Source organism: Anabas testudineus, chromosome 8 (assembly GCF_900324465.2).
Source record: "Anabas testudineus chromosome 8, fAnaTes1.2, whole genome shotgun sequence".
Taxonomy (NCBI): Eukaryota; Metazoa; Chordata; class Actinopteri; order Anabantiformes; family Anabantidae; genus Anabas; species Anabas testudineus.
Genome location: NC_046617.1, coordinates 862,793 through 883,540, shown reverse-complemented (window position 1 = coordinate 883,540; position 20,748 = coordinate 862,793). Strand labels below are relative to the sequence as shown.

The window sequence follows — 20,748 nt, the reverse complement described above, 5'->3', positions numbered from 1 at the left end:
TTCACAGGCATTTATTTTTCCAATTTTCAGCATGTCGTGAGAACTGAATATAAAACAAACATAAATAAGATAGCACTTACAATAAAATATGCACAACACAAATATCACTTAAACAATTACTGAAAACTATAAAATGTCATATTTACATGAATTCAGGATTACGGGAACACTTAGCAGCCTCAGACACAATGCAAGACTCTAAAGCCCAACGTACCTCACTGGCCGCACTAACCCACAGGGAGAAAAATGAACTTCGGACCAAACTTTTCTCCGTCCAAATCTTCACAAAGCTTAATACTGCAAAGTAGCAAAAATGTAATACATATAATAATATAATACAAAGTGCTACATAAGTGACGTAATGTTCTTAACCATGTTTCTGTCCTCTAAAGGTCCACTCTTTTATACAGACATTATTTACATATGTAACCAAACAATTACATAACTTGAACAGCAGAACTGATTCTTGACAGCAGTTGCTGATGAGGGTGGTGGTGGTGGAGCATGTGCGGCCTGACCTGAAAGTATAATCAAGCTGTGGAGGAGGTTTGATGGTTTAGAGCAGTGGGCCAAATGTAAAAACTGGGATGAAGTCGCCAGAGCTAAACTCAATATATATTAAAAAAATTTACTGCAATTGTGCCTGTTTTCCCAGTTCTCCAGATCTGTAATGTTAAACCTTTTCATATTGAAACAAAGAATAAACATTGAATCTGGAGCAAGCAAAGCTTAATATTATGAACAAATGAGAAATTGAATTTGAAATAAAACACATCAGTGGTATTCGCTTTATATTTAAATTAATAAAATAAATTATTATGTCTCTATCTGTACAATGTACACGTTCAATGAAAATGCAGTCTTTCAACTATTAACAGTCCATGCCTTGGAGTAGAAAAAGTGCATAAAGACAGCATTCATTCAACACAGTTTGCTACACTTTGATTTACTCTGATGCACATTTGTTCAAGCTAGATACCTGGCATTTCTTCTTAGATGCAAGTGTATCAACATCTGGGCTGAGGAAATCCTCAAGAGTGAGTGAAGGTGTTCAACAGTGAGACGACTCCTGAGTGTTTTTTGTTCATCTTCATCAACATAGATATGTGCTGGCGAACACAGAGAGCATTTGAGCACCTTGGGCATGGAGTTGGGGTCAGTGTGTCGGGGAGGAAACATGGAAACTGGTTGGTTTCTGCCTTTCCACGTCTGAGCAGTTCAAATCTGCATTTCTGGGCTTCAAAGTTGGCAAATTGCCGGGTTTGGCGCCAGTTTTTTTGTGAACTGTGTACTTGGCATCTTTCATTAGGCCATTTTTGGGGAGGGGGAGGATTAAGTTTGTCTGATGTGATGCTTATGATTGCCAACAGAGGAGGGGGCGCCTGGCGGTCTCAACTGACGAGCCAATGCACTAACAAAGCATTCTGGGATTTGTAGTATTAGCGTTGTATGCGCTGTATACTGGAGGGCCAGCTCTAATCTCTGGTTCAGTAGTTCTTTGCTGGTTACTTCATTGAGAGCACACTTAACCAGCATGGCCATCACATCATTTTACAAATCACAACTGGTCTGCACTTAGAACCTTCATTTGTTTCCCAGTGACCCCAAATAACCTGAGGCGTCTTGTTGTTGGTTTCACTGGTTTCAACTCAATGCTCAAAAACATTATACAAACAAACACAGCAACACTGTATTATTTTATTCAAAGTGTTGAACAAGATATCTGAAGATAGCTCCTTTCAGCTTGGGACAAATATAAGCCACATCATTCATCACAGCGTTCTGCAGACTGGTCAGAAAGCCCAGGCTGAACGTTCCATTGCAAATGCTTCAGAGTGCAGATGGGCACAATGGATAAACACTGCAAAAACAATCAAAGTGAGGGCTGGAGGGAAGAAAACCAAGCATTCAGTGATGTCTAGACAGTCCTGACTACACAACTATTAAAGACTTTCTTCTTATTTTTATTTTATATATATATATATATATATATATATATATATATATATATATATATATATATATATATATATATATATGTGTGTGTGTATATGTATGTATGTATATATATATACACATATATATACATACATACATACATATACACATATATATACATATATATACTTATATATATACATACATATATACACATACATACATACATACACATGTATGTATATACATACATATATATATATATACATACATATATACATACATATATATACACGTGTAATATATATGTATATACATATATATATACACATATATATACATACACACACACACACATATATCTATATATATAGAGAGATATATAGATATAGATATATATATATATATATAGAGAGAGAGAGAGAGATATATAGATATATATATAATCCCAGGCACACATTTGGCTTTTTTTTTTTTTACTGACATTTCCTATGTATCATCACATGCTGACTGAAATATGTGTGATATGTCACCATTGAAAATCAACACACCGTATTTTCCCCAAGTTATTTTATTGTCATAGTTGTTTGCTTTAATAACATCTGAACACGCTCAAGCTCACTGCCAGAACGTCACACGAGAAACCAAAACATGGGTAAAAGCAAAGGGAGATTTGGTTTCAACTGGTTAATTTCTCTTTAACAATTTCTTTTGCTATTTACTTCTGGAAAATCAGTTTTATACTCCAAGCAAAATCCTGGTCCACATCTTTTTACAGATTTAACTTCTGCCATTTGTCACTTATGAAACAAAACAACAACAACAAAAAAAAAACCCATAAAAATAAAAAAATAAAAATCAAAATCAAGTCATGGTGAGTAGGCCAAAGGAGGGCAGTGGGGAGAGGTGGAGAAGGGCTAACCCAGAAATGGCATAGATGAGCTCTCAATATGAGAAAGCTGACTCGTGTGGACTTCATCTTGGTTGTCATTTGCTTAAAAACAGGTTCTTTTTCACATGAGTTTTTCTCTAAAGCTCATCTTCGGCACCCAGAAGGGGGGCATGACAGGGAGGTGCTGTCGCCCCTGACAACAGTGTGGGCAGGTTATGACCAAGCTCCGCCTGTTCCTTCTCACCAGGATTCTCAAAGTGATCTGTCATCTTCAGTCCCGCTCGGCGACCAGTTTCAGCACTTTACCAATGGCAATAGTCTTACCTAAGACACAAAGACGACACATACATCACATCTCTCACAGTCAAGACAAACCAAAATTCCTCATACCAATAGTTTTATCTTTGAACATATTTAAAGAGCCCATATTGTGCAAAATCCACTTTTTGTTTTTTCTAAGTGGCCATTCAAAGTTCAGGTTTGGTCCAAACACCTGTTCAGGCAAGACTTGCTGCTCACTATACTCTACTAGTACATTTTAGACCAGTTTTTAAGCCCCAAAAGGCACAATATGGGCACTTTAAGTAAATAAAAGCTCAAATTACACCAAATGAACAGTATCTGCAGGTGCTCTACCTTCGTCCCTTAAGGTAAACCGTCCCATCTGAGGAAAATCTTTAAAGGTCTCGAGGCAAATGGTTCCTGCTGTGCGCAGACGGGCAATGCACACCTGGTCCTGTTTGACAAATCGCGGTCGCGTCTTACTCTTCTCACCTGTCTTTTTGTCTACCAGACAGATTAAGGCCTGTTGAAAAGCCAAGAGCACCAAAATATCAGCACATACACAGGACAGTGTAATGGAATGAATTATCATTTGAAATCACTATGTGCATCTACTGTAATGATATCAAATAGGACTATGAATATTCCACATATGTACTTGCCATAGCGGCTACATCTACCAACCCAAAACCGTAATGAAAAGTTCATCACAATACGTTTGTCTTTTTAAACCAACCCTGTCTGCACTTTCTACAAAATGACTTCTAAGGGCAATGTCAGTGACTAATGTGAGGTCTTAGGTCTTACCGTAATTTGCACCTCTTCAATGCAGGTGTGAATGTGAAGAACTGCATTGTAACCTGGACAGATGATGGATTTGTGTTCAATGATGACAATCTGAGGAGAAAAGTGTTTGTGATTATGAAGCTACAACCAAAAGGACTTCGCTAACAACTGGACACTGAGGAGCTGCTCTGGTGATAATGATGACGGTGCGAAACATTTCACATTCTTCTCAGGAACAATATGAAATGCTGGCCATAAAGCTGCAATGTGAACTCACCTGGGCGTCAAAGGTGCGTCCTGAGTGACAAAGGTTCTCAGCATTACACAGGATAAAGCCAGGCAGGATTTCCTCCTCCTCTATGCCCTTTAGCCGCAGTTTGAGGTTTTCACCTGGCACAGCATCGTCTGTCTCCACATCATCTGAGAGGAGACTCAAAACCTCCACCACATGCTGCATGAGGAAAAACAACAACAGGTGTAGGAAAACACAGTTCCCTTTACCTCTTTATATTTTTACATATGCATCTGTCTAATATGTATCTGTCTCACCATCACCACCATCATTATTAATTTATGTATACAATTAAGAGTTGTAATGTATACAGTTAAAGGTTTTCTCTTAACTGTATACCGTGCATGTCTACATGTGTAGAGTTTTCATTGTCTCTTACAGTATACCGTACCCTGTTTGGCATCATGACCAACTGCTGTGCTTTACAGATGGAGCCTGACTCTAATTTGCCCAGAATCACTGTTCCCATGTCCTGATGAAGAAACAACAAAATGTTAGAGAGCTGGTATGAGAGGAAGCATCAGTCACTGGTCACAGACAGGAAATCTCATGTGTCCCGTACAGCAAGTGCAACAAGACATGACTACAGCTGGTCATTGTGTGAATGTAACTCTGGAGAGAAGATGGATATGAACTTAAGTCTATGATGTGCAAATGCTGGGTAATGACATTCATTTATATTACACATACTGTAGAAGCTATAATGTAAATAAAATAAAAGAAATGCACTCACACACATTTACTGACCACTATCTAAACACTGGTAACCAGGAGGAAATATAAGTCTCAATTAACATCTTTTATTTAAATGTTAAACTTGTGCACTGTACACACTTACCTTGTATTTGTCTACAATAGGCAATCTGACAGGCCCATCACTTGATCTGTTGAAATGTGGCAAATTATCCAGGTGTGGAATGAATGGTAATCCTCTGCAGCCACAGCAGACAAGAACAGCAGTTAGTTTAGCCTGATAAATGAGTGAAATCCTTTACCACAGCAGCACCTAGCTCTTAAAGGAGAAGTTCTTGGACTTACGTATACCAGGAGCACATCTCTGCAGGCTCTTTCAGGTTGGCTCCTGTCAGCCCAGAGCACGGCATGAAGTGAATGTCTTTCTTTGGGTTGAAGCCCACCTTCTTCAAAAATGGCAACAGTTTCTCCTTACATTCTTCATACCTGAGGATTAAGACAACCCGAAGGCAAATATTCACTGCAACACTGCACAAACATCCAGCCAGACACACTAAACAATACAGAACCTAGCAACTACTTAAATACTCTTTAGCTCTGGGAAGGAGACTAACACTTCACTGAAATATCACTATTTTAAACTTCAGGTGCAACACAGAACCTTGACCTAAACAAATCACTCATCTTCACACCATCAAAAACACAGGTTATGGACTGTGAGTATGAGCAGACATCCAGTTTAATAATCAGCCTCAACTAATAACTGCAGACAATTGCAGACAAGTGGCCTCTTAAATGTCCTTATTGTGCTAGTTTTTAAAAACAACTAGCAACAAACAACTTAGTCAAACAACTACTAACAGTCAGAAATGTCTAGAGACTAAATGACTACATCATTAGTGTGAGGAGGTGTTAAAAGAGCAGTAGTGGAAGGTATGAGTAACACACTTTGGTCATAAAGCTTTTTCACATATAAAATATGCATGTTAATAATAATGAATACTTTATTGATCCCCTTGGGGAAATTATGCTTGGACAGGTGCCAGACAGTGTGTTGGTGCTACTACAGGGTTTCGGTGTCGGTGAACTCGAACCACTCACCCTGGGGTTTGTAGACGTCTGCCACCTGAGCTACTGCCGCCCCAAATAATTAAGTGTTTATAAGACACATAGAATATTTTGTAATTTGCTCTGGCCTTCTGTCAAAGCTTAAAAAATAAATAAATAAATAAATAAAGGTTTTGTTGAAGCCTGAAGAACTTAAAATTGTGAGACCTCTAAATTATTTCACCCGAAAATGTAATTAAAAAACAAACAAACTATTCAGCTTGAATTAATTTGGAAAAAAGCATGCAGCTCTATGTGCATGGATGTTTCATTTGATTTTCAGTTTCAAGTACCAGCATTACCAGCTGGTATTGCACATGTACGCACACTACATGGAGGTACAAACAGTGCTACACACAAATGCGTTTCAGCGAAACTGAACAGAGGAGCTCTCTTTGGGGAGGTTTCCATTTTGTTTTCTGGTGTGGAATGTATCTGCATACACAGCATATATGTTATATTCTGTGTATGCAGATACATTCCAAAGTGTCCCCTTGGAATGTGATCATGGCTTTACTTTTAATACTGTTTACTGCTTAATAATTATTATGCATCTACTCACCTCTCCAGACTCCAGTTGACTGTTGGATCATCCATTTTATTTACTAGGACTACCAGGTGCTTGACACCAGCCGTTTTGGCCAACATGGCATGCTCCCGTGTTTGTCCACCCTTTTCGAAACCAGTTTCAAACTCACCTTTCCTAGCAGAGATCACCTGAGGGAAAGCACATTCATTCAGTTTACAAGTGCCACTAAAATACTGCCCATATAAATAGGTAATATGTCACAGATAGATTATATAGGAATAAAATGAAAATGTTGCACAGAAACCAAAACATCAAACAGCTCAAACAAAGTGCTTTTTACCTATTTAATATATTTGCATTTTGATCAACTTCTAATTCTGGTTGTTGGGTTTTAGCTCCTGCTCTAGGCTGCTGTCTTCCTTTATTCTTTTTGCGGTACTGAAAATGGCTGCGCAGATACCAGCCTCGACAAATGGTACATTAATTTAAACTGTTAGCAAAAATGGTTGTTACTAGTATCAATACCAGTTATCAACACGGATCCGGACCCAGAAGCTACAGACCATACAGAACGTTTTGATTCCAAATGTAGCGGGCACCTTCATTTTTAATCGGCCCGGCTATTGTGACCTTTACTGAATTTATTTAGTGGATGCAAGAATGCATTGGTCAATTAAATGCAAGTTAAGCAATCCCATGTGACTTCACTTAGCCAATCGATTCTGTGGATCACAGGCTGTAAATTTAACGACTCAACAGTAGATGAGAGAAAGTTCAAGGTTGGAAAGGAATTAATAAACAAAGACAGTGATAACAGAGAGACAGAGGAGAGAGACAGATGACAGAGAGGAGAGAGATACAGACGACAGAGACGAGAGAGATACAGAAGACAGAGAGAAGAGATACAGACGACAGAGAGAAGAGATACAGAAGACAGAGAGAAGAGATACAGACGACAGAGAGGGGGAGGAATACAGATGACGGAAAGGAGAGAGATACAGACGACAGAGGGGGAGAGATACAGATGACAGAGAGGAGAACATTGATAAAGGTGAGACTGAAAAAGGAAGAGATAAATATAAAAAAGTCCAAAGAGAAAAGTGGACAGAGAAAATTGAGTTTTTAATCCAGAATGAACAGACTCCTTTCTGTTACCACTGGCAGCACTAAACCACTGTGGCTTTTATTAAAAGAGCCAATGTCAAACGGCATTATGAGACAAAACATAAAGGTTTGAAAATCTGAAGTGTGATCACAGAAAGTTGCTAGCCTCGGAGCCCAGTATGACCAGTCCCCCAGGATCTTGAGCCACATGCTCAGTTTGATGTTACATAACAAGAAATTTGTCAAAAGGTTTTTGAATTGTACTGAATTCATTTGATTTGACAGTCAAGTATTGACTACATGCAGGCTACTTAATAAGATATGGCAGTAAATAGTTAGACATTATAACCTTCTGGACCTTTGCTTCCAAAGATATTGTGTAACCGGAGCTCTTTAAATTTTTGTTAAATACACCGGCCCTATGGAAACTGTTTGTTACATTATGTTTTGACATATAATTAAAGCAGAAGTTAATATAACGAGCAGAGATGGGACTGACAACCCATGTGTTTATTTACATAGACTCCAGATTTGTGTATGTTTTTTTTTGTTTTTTTTTAAATCATTGTCACCACATTTAATCTGAGCAGGACATGTTATACAGTAAAAATCAACTTATAATGTAAACACTGCTTCCTTATTAGTTCAAGCCATCACTGTGATGCTGTGATAAGGCAACTGTAGCTCAGGAAGTAGAGCAGTTGTTGCTTCGATTCCCCGGCTTCTCCTGTCACTTGGGCAAGATACTGCCCCCAGTGAGTAAAGTCAGCCGCATAGCAGCTTTGCCATTGGTGTGTGCACGTGACTGGGTGAATAAGACACAGAGAAAAAGTGCTTTGGGTACCAGTTAGGTACTCCAGAGTAGAAGAGGGTCCAACCTCTCTCAAGGAGTTAGGTTTCATAGCTTAAGCTATGCATAGAGGCGAGACTGACCATCTCTGGTTGGTACCGCTTAACCTCCCACACAAGCTCAGGAGCTTGTTTACATTGCTGGCAATAAGTCAGTCCCAGTGCTTGCTGGATTCTGACAGTGCCAACTTTTGTCACCGGTTCTGTTTATTATTATTTTCATGGACGGAATTTCTAGGCTCAGCAAGGGGTCGGAGGGAGTCTGGTTTAGGAACCACAGGATTTCATCCCTGCTTTTTGTTGATTTTGTTATGTTGGCTTCACTGGGCTGGGACCTTCAGCGCACGCTGGGGTATTGTCCTACCTCGGGTAATCTTAGGGGTGCCTCAGGCTTCTCTGTGCTTAATTTCAAACTTGAACCTTTCTGAAACATGCTCCACTCACAGTTTAACAACCCTGGTTATTTTCTAGACTCACCAAAACGGCCAGGTCTGCTTGTGATGCACCACCAATCATGTTGGGTACAAAGCTTTTGTGGCCTGGAGCGTCTAGGATGGTAAAATGTTTTTTATCTGTCTCAAAGTACGCCCGGCCAACCTCCACTGTCTTGCCTTTGTCCCTCTCCTCCTGGTTGGTGTCCAGAGCCCAAGACAGATACCTGTGACAAATAAGGTGATATTTTGTTGTTGCTTTAGTCTCTAGTGGGAAACCAGTCTTAAAATTCCAAACATCTATTAAGTTAATACTAATACTCGCAGAGCCACACATGGTTCATGGCCACAACTTCATATTTTTATTCAGGAACCCTTCAGCTTATTTCCATGTCATAGTAAAAGTTCACATATAACTCACCAAGTTTCTCTGTTCTTTTCCTTGGCTTCTCTCTCATATTTCTCCAAGGTTCTCTTGTCGACCATGCCTGTTAGATACCTGAAGGACGGAGATACACAAACCAAAGAGAACAAATCAAATGGGTGGTATCCTGAATATAATCCCAGTTATTATATGGAAACACACACACACAAATAAGACAGCTACTCACATGATTTGTCCACCAATAGTTGACTTTCCAGCATCTAAAGAAGTAGTACAATTGGGGATTGGTGTTAGATTAACCACAGCTGTGACATTAATCAGACTCAGGTTAAGCTTCCCACCAGAGCAGCAGAGTTCCTAACGCTTTGCAAAGCCAGTAAAATATCAACCACATCTACTGACCATAAACACTGGTCACTGACCATCAAATTCAGAAGTGCAAAAGAAGACCCGAAAGCCTTCCTCTGCACTTGCTGTGACTAAAGGTAAGGTATGATCACGAAGGGCGTAGTGTACTTGTAAGTAATGTGTAAACTGGTAGTAAACTGCACACTGGACAGCTGAGTAAACAATGGCCACAGAACAGAAACATGACAGCTTGAAGAGCTGAGCTAACTCAAACATCAGTGTTAAATCCCTGTCTGTGCTCTGCTATGATTAACGTGTGAGCATTAAGAAGCACAAAAGGCTCTGACCACATCGTGTAGCATGTTGGCTATTGTAGCATTGTAACAAAGCCTGATAGTTTGGAAGATATTTTTTGATGAGAAAAAAGCTAAAAGTATAAATACTTAAATTATTTTTTGTTATAAAATATAACATGTATGGTATAGACTAATACTGCCTTTGGAATCGGGAACTCCAGAGGCATGTACAGTGGTGTGATAAAGTGTTGGTCCCTTTCCTGATTTCTTAGTTTTTTGCAAACAACTTTAAAGTTGTATTTTAAAGAAAACACAACTAAAGACAACATGCCGTTTTCAAATGACATTTTTTAAGAGATTGAGAAGTGTGCTAAACCACAGTTTTAAAACACTTTTTCACACAGCGCCATGTAGTTTTGGATTTTGTTTTCCCTTAATAATGTCTATTATTAGTCTTTGACTAATATTTAAACTAAAACATTAAAGTGTGACATGCAAAAAATTAAGAAAACAGGAAGGGGGGCCAACACTTTTTCACACCACTGTATAAGCACACAGTGAGCAATATGATTGTGTAACAATACTAACGAAAACCTCTATCTTCTCTTATGTTCTACATGAGCTTCAATTGTATCTTCAAATTCAATGTTACATTTGGCCTTATTGCAAATCATCAGTGGCATCTTGACTGTTTTATTTCAAATCCATATCTATTGTGTTGGCGTATAAAGAACAATCTGATTATGATTCACTGTTCATGTACTGTTCTTTGGTTGTGTAAAGCTGCTTTGCGACAATGTCAATTGTAAAAAGCGCTATACAAATAAAATTGAATTGAATTAAAGGCAAAATCATAAAAACTCTGACTGCCCAGATACTTCTGGGCCTAACTGTATATTCAAACAAATGCTACTAATAAGTATTGTGTAAGCATGTGTCAATGAACCGACACTGTAGTTTATTTTGATTTGTACTTACAGATTCACATCACCTCTCCAAAGGTATTAAAAAAAGTGAGGCCAGTTATTTTCCCTGGAGACTAATAATATTTGGTTTTCTCGTATACATCAAAAGATGAATGAGACAACATCAACATTTCAGCTATTATTACCAGGTGTTTACAGCTGGATCTGATACACAACTTAGAAGCTAGCACCTTTAGTGTGAACCTGTCTTTCATGTGAACAAAAATATTGGAATAAACAGACTTCATAACCTTAACCCCTCAATAGATTAACGTGACTAAGACCTGATATTTAGTTTCAGTAATACATTTAGTAGCAAATAATTGCTTGCAATAATGGCATCAAGCCTGTGACCCACTGACATCACCAAACTTTTGCTTTTCCAGGCTTTCACTGCAGCCTCTTTAAGTTGGTTGTACTGGCTATAGCCAATGTGCAATGGCTCCATCTTCTCTTAGCTTCACAATAGCTTGTTTTTCACCCAAGAATATGCAGCTGACCTGACTCACCGGGGGAAATTTGGGGTTCAGTATCTTGCCCGAGGACACTTTGGCATGTGACATGGCAGCCAGCAATCACCAATCGAACCACCAATCCTGTGATTGGTGGACAACTGCTCTACCTATTGAGCCACAGTCACCCTGGAAATAAAAGCTAAAATGTTTGTTTTGTCTCATATATATTTTGATGTCATCCCTATTTTTGTTCTTAATCTACAGCAAAAATAAATGAAGGTGGAGTGTATATGTTTGTGTTTTAAAGATTTTGTATTTTCAGTAGGAGCCAGCAGACAGAAGTACTAAGAGAGACCAACAGATTGTTGGTTCTGGACTTTTTTGGGGGGGTTGGTGACATTAAGAGTTTGCAGAACACCAATAGACTTATCATTTTTTCAGTCACACTGTGCTATGAATTTGTCTCTTTAAGAACGCCTCCAGTAAACTTCATCATCCACTAACTGAACAACAGTAGAGATGTTTACACTGACCTACGTGTCCAATGAATACAACATTGATATGTTCCTTCTTGGGGGCATCCGACAGTACAGGTTGAACCTTGGGTACTGGCACTTCCTCCTCCTCCTCCATTATCTCTGGAGCAGTCTCCTCCGTTGTTGCCGTTACCTCTGGCCCCCGGTCCCTGGATGACCCACCTCCTGGCTCCTCCTCATTAGACTCTGCCTCTTTCTGGTCCCATGGCTCCTCTGTGGTCATCTCTGTGTTGCCATTCTCCAATGGAGCTGCAAAGCCACAAAGCCTATCATTTACTGTGACCTCACTATGACACAACTCTAAAATAAATGACTTGAGTGAAAACATTTTGTCATCAGGACTTGAGATCAGATCCTGATTCACTGACATTCTGGTATTACTTTTAAATTGAGAATGTAATTTCTGCAAAAAGCAATGATGTGAGAGGACTGCAACTAGAAATGAACGACTGTTTATACCACGGCATGATGCTATTAATTCTACTAAATGTACCTTTTTACAACAATTATAGAATTTTACAGTGAAGTATTGGGAATTTGATCTTATACATAATTAGCAACAGTTTACATGACTATATTGGAAATACAGGCCATAAAGTCCAACCTCAACAAAACCTGCAACAAGAAGTAGGTAAACAAGTGCATATCTGACAATATGGTACCCCTTGACCTCCAGCATGTAATGGTGTGAAATAACTTTGTTGTGTTTGCCAAACGTTGAAGTCAGGTTTTTCATTTGCAAAAAGGGATGCACAGCAAGAAGGACCCAGCTTAAACACAGTCTCCATACATACCAATGCTTTGCGATACTTCCATGGTGGATTTCTTTTCACCAGCAACTGAGAAGGAAACAAGACACGTTAATGTTTAAGTTAAGTTGAATGAGTCCAACCTGTTGTACAAGTGAAACTATGTTCAACCACGAGGGGGGGGGGGGGGGGGGCAAATTCTCAACTGTTTAGCTTTTTTGTTTACACAGTACTTTTGACCACAAACAACTCTGGTGCCGGTGTTTATGGAAACTGGAAGGTCAGTCTCTCAATATTAATGTGACTGCTTTGTTACTACTCCATCCAATCTCATGCCTTCACTCAGGTCTCAGTGGCTATATTCCACTTTCTTTAATTGCTTCTTTCTTGATCCTCGCTCACCCCACAAGTTGTCCCAGTCCTCCATGTTGAAACACACCCCAAAGCCTCATATTTCACTCAGAAGAATGGAAGTGCAATGTATTGGGAGAGATGAACAAGGAGCTCATTCATCAAACAAGGAGTTTCATAAATGAGCAGAAGTTTATGATCATAAGAAAAAACACTGTGTGGCCAGTGGTAACCATATGTGTCCTGATTATTATTTGGACAGTGTGTATTTATTAGAAATAGGAACTCCACACGTGAGCTGCTGCCATCACAAACAGAACTGTTCAGAGGATGTGTCGTTGCTTTAAAAACCTCACTTCCTCGGTTCCTCTCTCCTCGCGTCTCTACCTTACAAATCTTCATATATTTTTAGAGCAATGAAATGACCCGAGCGCGGAAAAGACGCAAGTGAGGGAAACGTGGATGCAATTAATGGAGCTGGGATATATCCAGTGACACACTTTGCTTAGCACTTGACCAGCAATGCGTCACAATATCCACGTCACACCTCACACTTAGATTCCCACTAATTTTCCAACGACAAGCTCTGCTTTAATCATCAGGTGAAGCTGCTTTAAGATTGGTTCCACTAGCTCTTGAGAATAGGCACTTACTTAGTAAGAGCCCATCAACTTAACAGTGAGGGTCACAAGGAACTCGGTCTTCAACTGTGAAACCACACCAGTTAACCAACACGCTAGCTAGCTATCGAGAGTGGGTTAAAACAAGCTAATGCCGGTTGGGCTGCTTTTTAGACAGTTATGACTGTGATCACCAAGCCATACATCACCACTATGTTGCAAAATGCCTGAGTGAAGGTAACAGCATAGACAGGTTGGTGTTAAAGTAATTCACTCTAAATATCTACTGCATAAAACACAACAGCGACCAGCTAGTTAGTCGCGCTTCAAGAGACTAGTGAGCTAGCAACTATCTAGCTAAGGCTCATGTTAGCCGCTAGCTAACATAGCTCCCCAACGTGTCTGTGGACTTACCAGCAGAACTGAGATCGTCCGAGTGTATTTTCATGGCAAAAGTCGGGACAAATTCGGCGGCGTTTACATTGGGCACGAAGGGTTTAGCGTTCACATTTAGGCTTGTGAATGCTGGTTCAAGTTGTCCCTCGATTGTGGCCTCCATATCGTCCTCTTGTTCCCAGGAATCAGGGGCAGTGTCTCTCGGGTCCATCGTGGGTCTTGGATTTTCACTAACGTTATTGCGAGATTTGAGCTACGCAGTTCGTGGTCTACGCAAGGGGCCGCCCAAAACCCAATATTTAGGACACCTGTTGAACTGACAAAAGCGTCCCAACTCGAAGTGGAATGTTTGGTCTCCGATTCAGGTGAATTAAGCAGCCGGTCTCTATCGGCACAGACGAAGAGAGGATATTCGACTCAGCACTCCCAGAGACTGTCCGCGTGAGCTAGCGAGTTCCGTCAGTCTACGTGCTGCCCGCGGTGACTACTGGGATACGAAGTCTTTTAAAAACCGGAAAACATTTGCTTTAAAAAAGGTCTTGAGAGCAAAAGAACTACATTAGCCTACGTCTAGCGAAGGGCCGTTTACGTCAGGACCTTTCACGAACCGCAGATTCAGATTAAATCGGAGATTCAAACCAAGACTTTTTTTAAAATGCTTTGTTATAGACTTTAATAGAGTCACTTGCCCATTTCTGACACCAGAAAAAATAAAAAATAAAAAGAGTTTGTCACGATAAAGACATAGCAAATATAAGTCAAAATTATACGATTGAGAAATTATGACTCAAAATTAAAACGTAAAAAGTCAAATATCACAATATCACAACTGTACATTTAAAAAATGTACAAAAATGTAGGCAATTTTCATGGTAAACTTTTCTCCATTATTTATTCTTTATTCTATTGGCAGAAAAGGGCTTTTGGAATGTAAATACTTTACGTGTCATGTTGAATCTCCTGTGAATTCTGGGATTTGATAAATGTATCCAGCATTTGTTGTTTGTTTTTCACTAATTATCACAATAACCTTATTAAAACATTTGCCCCGTTACTCAGAGAAATGATGGCAGCACAAAACAACAGTCTACAGTCAGGATTAAATCAAGTTGGGATGTAAAATCTACATAAAAAGAGAAAGCAATCATCCTCAAGTTTCATAAACATATATGTTTTTAACACAAGAGAAGACAGAAAACATATGAAATGTTTAAATTGTAAAATGAAACATCACACACATCTAAAAGAAGCTTGGTCGTGTTTACTACAGTGTAAAATCCTCTCTTCTTTTAACATCATAAATGTTGTGGAGACCTGAGGAGACCAGATGCCAGGAGCTTTTGTACAGTAACGTAATCCCATTATTGCCCAATATAGGATTTTTACCTGCTGACCAAAATTCCCAGGTCTTTCTTGTTGCATTTTGCATTTCTAAATTCACTACATATTTTCATTCAGTAAAAGGACTGGACAGCAGACAGGCCAGTTCAGGACCCAGACTTTTCTACTACACAGGCATGCTGACATTGATGCAGTATGTGGTCTACAGTGGCAAGAAAAAGGGTGTGAACCCAGGAGTTTTGCATAAATTGGTCATAAAATGTGCTCTGACCTTCATCTAACTCACAACAATACAAAAACACAGTCTGCTGAAAATAATAGTACACAAACATTATATGTTTTCATGTTTTTATTGAACATAACATGTAAACATTCACTTAATAACTGGTTGACCCTTTTTTGGCAGCAATAACCTCAACCAAACGTTTCCTGTAGTTGCAGATCAGACCTGCACAATGATCTGGAGTAATTTTGGACCACTCCTCTTCACAAAACTTTTTCAGTGTAGCAATATTCTTGGGATGTCTGGTGTGAATGCTCTCTCTTAAGGTCATGACACAGCATTTCAATTGGGTTGAGGTCAGGACACTGACTGGGCCACTCTAGAAGGTGTATTTTGTTCTGTTGAAGCTTTTCTTTTGTTGAATTACTTGTATGCTTTGGGTCATTGTCCTGTTGCATCACCCATCCTCTGTGGAGCTTCAGTTGGTGACAGATGGTCTTACGTTTTCCTGCAAAATGTCTTGATAAACTCTGGAATTCTGGAATTTTTCCATCAATGACAACAATCTGTCCAGGCCCTGAGGCAGCAAAGCAGCCCCAAACCATGATGCTCCCTCTGCCATGTTTTACAGTGGGGATGAGGTTTTGATGTTGGTGTGCTGTGCCTTTTTTTCTCCACACATAGTGTTGTGGTTTTGGACAGCAATGGCTTCCTCCTTGGTGTCCTCCCATGTACTCCATTCTTGTTTAATGTTTTCCTTATTTTAGAAAAAATGTTAACATGTGCCAGAGATTTCTGTAAGTCTTTAGCTGACACTCTAGGATTCTTCTTTACCTCATTCAGCATTCTGCGCTGTGCTCTTGCAGTCATCTTTACAGGACGACCATGCCTAGGGAGAATAGCCACAGTACTGCAACAGTAAACCCAAAACTGGTGTGTGTTTTTTAAAAGGCAGGACAGCTTTCAGCAACACATCCAATATCATCACACTGATTGGACTCAAGGTTGGCTCACTTTTGGCTCCAATTAGCTCTTGGAGAAGTCATTAGGCTAGGGGTTCACAAACTTTTTCCACCCTGCACTGTAAATGTTTACGTTATGTTCAATAAAAGCATGAAAACATATAATGTTTGTGTAGTATTGTTTTCAGCAGATTGTGTTTTTGTATTGTTGTGAGTTAGATGAAGATCAGAACACATTTTATGGTCAATTCATGCAAAACTCAAAAGGTTCACATACTTTTTTTTGCAACTGTAGCATTGTCCTGCCAAAATTAGCAAGGCCTTCCCTGAAAAAGACCATGTCTGAATAGGCTGCTGCAACCGTTTTCCAATTTGTGACAGACCATTTAACATGAGCTTTAGTCAGAGAATTATTCTGGATCCTGTTCATATTTGGCTTTTTTTTTTTGGCATATTAGAGCTTGAACTTGTGTTTTTTGATGGCATAATGAACTGTGTTCACAGAGCTTTTCAGAAGTATTCCTAAATCCATGCAGTGATGGTCATCATCATGTCTGTTTTTAATGCAGTGTCATCAGAGGGCCCATAAATACAGGCATACGATATGGGGTTTCAGCCTCGTCCCTTAGTTAATTTCAATAATTAATTCATCTAAACCATCAACATGTCTCTTAGACTCTGACTAGACTGCTCAAAGATGTTTTATCTTATCTTAGCTTCACTGCAGACATGTTGTAGTACAACCCTTTTACCTTTACTGATAAAATTCAATTACAACATGTTTATGCACACAGTACATTTCTATTTCACCATTATGTGTCTTTTGTTGTTAAAGCCTGGCACATTTAGTCTCCATCATTGACCTCTATTTGTTGCCCTGGTTGTCAGACATCTGGACTCAAATACAATTCCACATGTATGCTATGTAAGTGAACTATTCATTGATGACAGCTGCACTGAATGACCAACTGACAGGTGTGTAGAGGAATACTGAAGAACAGATGGAAAAGTGTAAAGCAATCATAGAAAACAGGACTGGACTAATTAAATATAATCATTCATTCAGTGACAAAGGCAGTACAGTCTAGAACATTTCATATCAAATCAAAAGTTCTTCATCAAACATGTTAGAAAGTTACTGACTTAGCTTTGCATTATAATCACAAAAATAATCATTCAGAAGGTTCTGCTTCATTTACACCATATAAGAAATTAAATCAAACAGTAGTCAAGTATTATCTACACAAGAGGTGCAATAAAGCTGAAATCTAATCTTTTGTAATCTTCATTTTCATTTTCACAGGATTAACTTAAACCACTGTCATCCACATTTCATAATCTTTAAATGTTCCATGTTTGGCTTTTTGGCTTTCATTTTTACATTCAGAAACCACCAAGAAAACTAATTCTCAGGTGTTTCGTTCACTCTGAATCACATTTCAAAAAAACAATCCCTCACTGATCATATTGTTTACAGAGGTTAGAATGTTCCAATCATAGATTCATGTCAGCATTTATGTCAATTTCCTGCTATTTCCTGCTACACATTCCCCAGCCTCTACCTCTACATACTGTGTAAAAACATTAATCTTACAATCTCTGTGTGTGAAATATGTGTTTTAGGAGAATCCCTACAGGCAGCTACAGTTTGAGGCAGGACAGTGGAGGTTCATATTATATTTAGATTAGTTGGTTTGTAGGTGTGGCAATATTGCTCCTAGATTTGCCACACAATCTGTAGGTGTTCACCATCTGTCCTGAAAATATATATGAAATTGTTCCAGTGTTACAATAACAGTAAGAAGTTGTGTACCGTCATGTACACAACATGGTCACAATCATTGGCCTCTGCTGTCTGTGGACAAGTAAATAGAGGGATCTTAGTGTAGGGTGGGAGATTTTACTAACTTAGTAAAATCTACTACATTGGTCTGAAAAGTGCAAAAAAACAAACAAAAAAGTAAATTAACAAACAAGCAAAACCCCAAACCCTAAATGAAAAATCCCAAAATACAAAACAAACAAACAAACCACCACCAACAACCATTTGGCCCATAATATGATAGTAAGATCTCCAGGACAGGAAAAGGGAGTGACCAAGTCTGGAAAGATGCTTATGGAAAATAAATAAAAAATACCCATACAGTAAATGCCAAAGCCAAGACTACTTGGTGAAAGAGGCCACTTTTAGATCAATATTCTAGCTACCTTTCAGTTGTAAACCTATTTTAATTTTGATCCACTGTGACTGTGACTCTGTATGATGCAGTAATAAGCCAAATACATGGTCATTTGAGCATGAAGTTTTAATATTTTGACTAAAAGTCATCATTTTGGGAATAGAATTACCAGTCAAGAATTTAGGAGAATAGGTTAGGATTTATTGATTATGAGGATTTATTACAGACCAAACTATTTTGGGAATTAACTATCAATGTTCTCACATATACACTGTGCATATTTGAATATGAGATTGGGTGCTGATTTAATATATTTATATTGTTATATTGTTGAGTTTTAAACTATCAGATTTCTCTATAAGTCTTTGTGTTTGTGTGTGTGTTAAATTTAGCTACTCCTCTGCTATAATTCAGTGTAAAAAGCAACACAAAGCTGGGCTGGATGCCACGCTGAACTGAATCATGGCAAATGAGAAATTGTGTAAAATATTGTTACTGCAGCTACAAAGGAGTGTGACAGCAGAACAATTTACATGAACCTAAAAGATCAGTGTAAAGCTCACTAAAGGAAAAGTGCCAACAGAAAAGGCGTATATCTGTTTGTCCCCTGACAGCAGCTGCAATAGAATATACTGTAATGCACCAATAACTGCTCATTTTACTAACTCTTCTGCATGTCTAAAGCCTTCTGAATGAGTGCCTTCTCAAAATGTGGTTAAAATGTATTCTAACAAATATGGGAAAACAAATCTGTCAGCATGCTGCAGCCACAGGCAGATGAAAAAAGAGTTTAAAACACGTCTGCACTAAATAATAGAAAGGATTGAATACAATGTAAGAGTCTCGAGGGTTGGATTTTTCCATTAACCTTGAAATCATTACCTTAACCTTAAGACAGAGACAAAGTCTTTTGAAGTTTTCTTTTTTAGACTGGAAGGGTTAGATTCACAATGTATTAACAGCTTTCTTTAGCATCTGTTAGACTGGGGCCATTAAGAGGATGCCTGGAGGACACTTGCTGGAGTTGTCCTATCTCCCACTCAACTCCAATACTTGGCTTTCAGATTGCTGCTCCTCTGAGGCCGCCTTAGACTCCACCTGTGTGTGCACTTGCTCAGAAAACTCCTTAATATTATCTGGTATGATATCATTTGCTGTGTGCAAGTCATCCTCTGGTTCAGGTCGAGATGTAGAAGGGTGGGTGCTACTGCATACAGCGGTAGTCTCCTCAGTATGCCCAATAGAGCTGGTCTCACTAAAGGAGTCTGAGTTTGCCCCTGAGCGCCGAAATAATCTCTGACCTGTGAGGAAATATGAAGACAGGAAGAGAACAAGAAGACTGTAATGTCATCTGCAATGCTAAAGACTGAGAGATATCAGAGAGTACAAACGAAATGTCTTTTTGCGTTAGTAAGTAGAAATGTGAGCATGAATGGTTGTCTGTTTTGTGAAAGAATGATGTGACCTCAAATTTTAAGTAAAGGGAAACAGATAAGGAAGGGGAAAGGATATGGACCCTACTGGGAGTATTAAAAAAACAGAATGTGGAAATACTATTTAGGTACAGTGCCTATAAAAATAAATCATAAATCAATCATGGTCAATAGCAGTTGACGACTTTGACAACAAAATTTCAGAAAAATACTTGTGAAAGTGAAAACAGGTTTCTACAAAGTAATGTCAATTAAATAAAAAAATATAAGGTGAAATCAGTGTTTGCATTAATATTCACCACCTTTAGGTCAGTATTTTGGAAATGCACCTCTGGCTGCAGGGCTGCTATGCAAATGACCTGACTCACCGGGGGCAACTAGGGGTTCAGTATCTTGCCCAAGGACACTTTGGCATGTGACGTTGCAGCCGGGAATGGAACCACCAATCCTGTGATTGGCAGTCAACTGCTCTACCTATTGAGCCACAGCCACCCCCCCAGTTGTTATATGTACTCCTCCTATCTCATTTGCTGAAACTTGTCACTCCCTCAGAGTAGTCATCAGTGTGTTAGTGTCCTCTTTCATTAGACTCCTTGCACTGCACT

General features: G+C 38.9%; 2 protein-coding genes across 3 annotated transcripts in view; both read right to left on the bottom strand.

Moving 5' to 3' along the window:
• Positions 1-2,504: 2,504 nt before the first annotated feature.
• Positions 2,505-14,468, bottom strand: gspt1l (G1 to S phase transition 1, like). The gene is made up of 14 exons (XM_026353869.1): positions 14,023-14,468; positions 12,683-12,727; positions 11,886-12,137; positions 9,515-9,548; positions 9,325-9,402; positions 8,950-9,130; positions 6,553-6,707; positions 5,229-5,369; positions 5,029-5,122; positions 4,582-4,662; positions 4,176-4,349; positions 3,920-4,009; positions 3,467-3,635; positions 2,505-3,154 (listed from the first exon to the last, which is right to left on the bottom strand). The coding sequence occupies exons 1-14, from the start codon at positions 14,213-14,215 to the stop codon at positions 3,102-3,104; spliced, it is 1,740 nt and encodes a 579-aa protein (XP_026209654.1). The 5' UTR covers positions 14,216-14,468; the 3' UTR covers positions 2,505-3,101.
• Positions 14,469-17,571: 3,103 nt separating this feature from the next.
• Positions 17,572-20,748, bottom strand: part of pdxdc1 (pyridoxal-dependent decarboxylase domain containing 1) — a 41,571-nt gene continuing 38,394 nt past the window's right edge. For both annotated transcript variants that reach the window (XM_026350126.1, XM_026350116.1), the window contains exon 23: positions 17,572-20,011. In XM_026350126.1, coding sequence (XP_026205911.1) covers positions 19,740-20,011 — 272 coding nt within the window. In that variant the 3' untranslated portion in view covers positions 17,572-19,739. The remainder of the gene's footprint in view (positions 20,012-20,748) is intronic.

Bases quoted from the DNA above. Each gene is read 5' to 3' on its own strand.
- gspt1l (XM_026353869.1), bottom strand. From the start codon at position 14,215: ATGGACCCGAGAGACACTGCCCCTGATTCCTGGGAACAAGAGGACGAT. The intron at 9,403-9,514 runs GTGAGTAGCTGT...TCCGTCCTTCAG, and splicing joins ACTATTGGTGGACAAATCAT to GTATCTAACAGGCATGGTCG. The intron at 9,131-9,324 runs GTGAGTTATATG...TATTTGTCACAG, and splicing joins GAAAAGAACAGAGAAACTTG to GTATCTGTCTTGGGCTCTGG.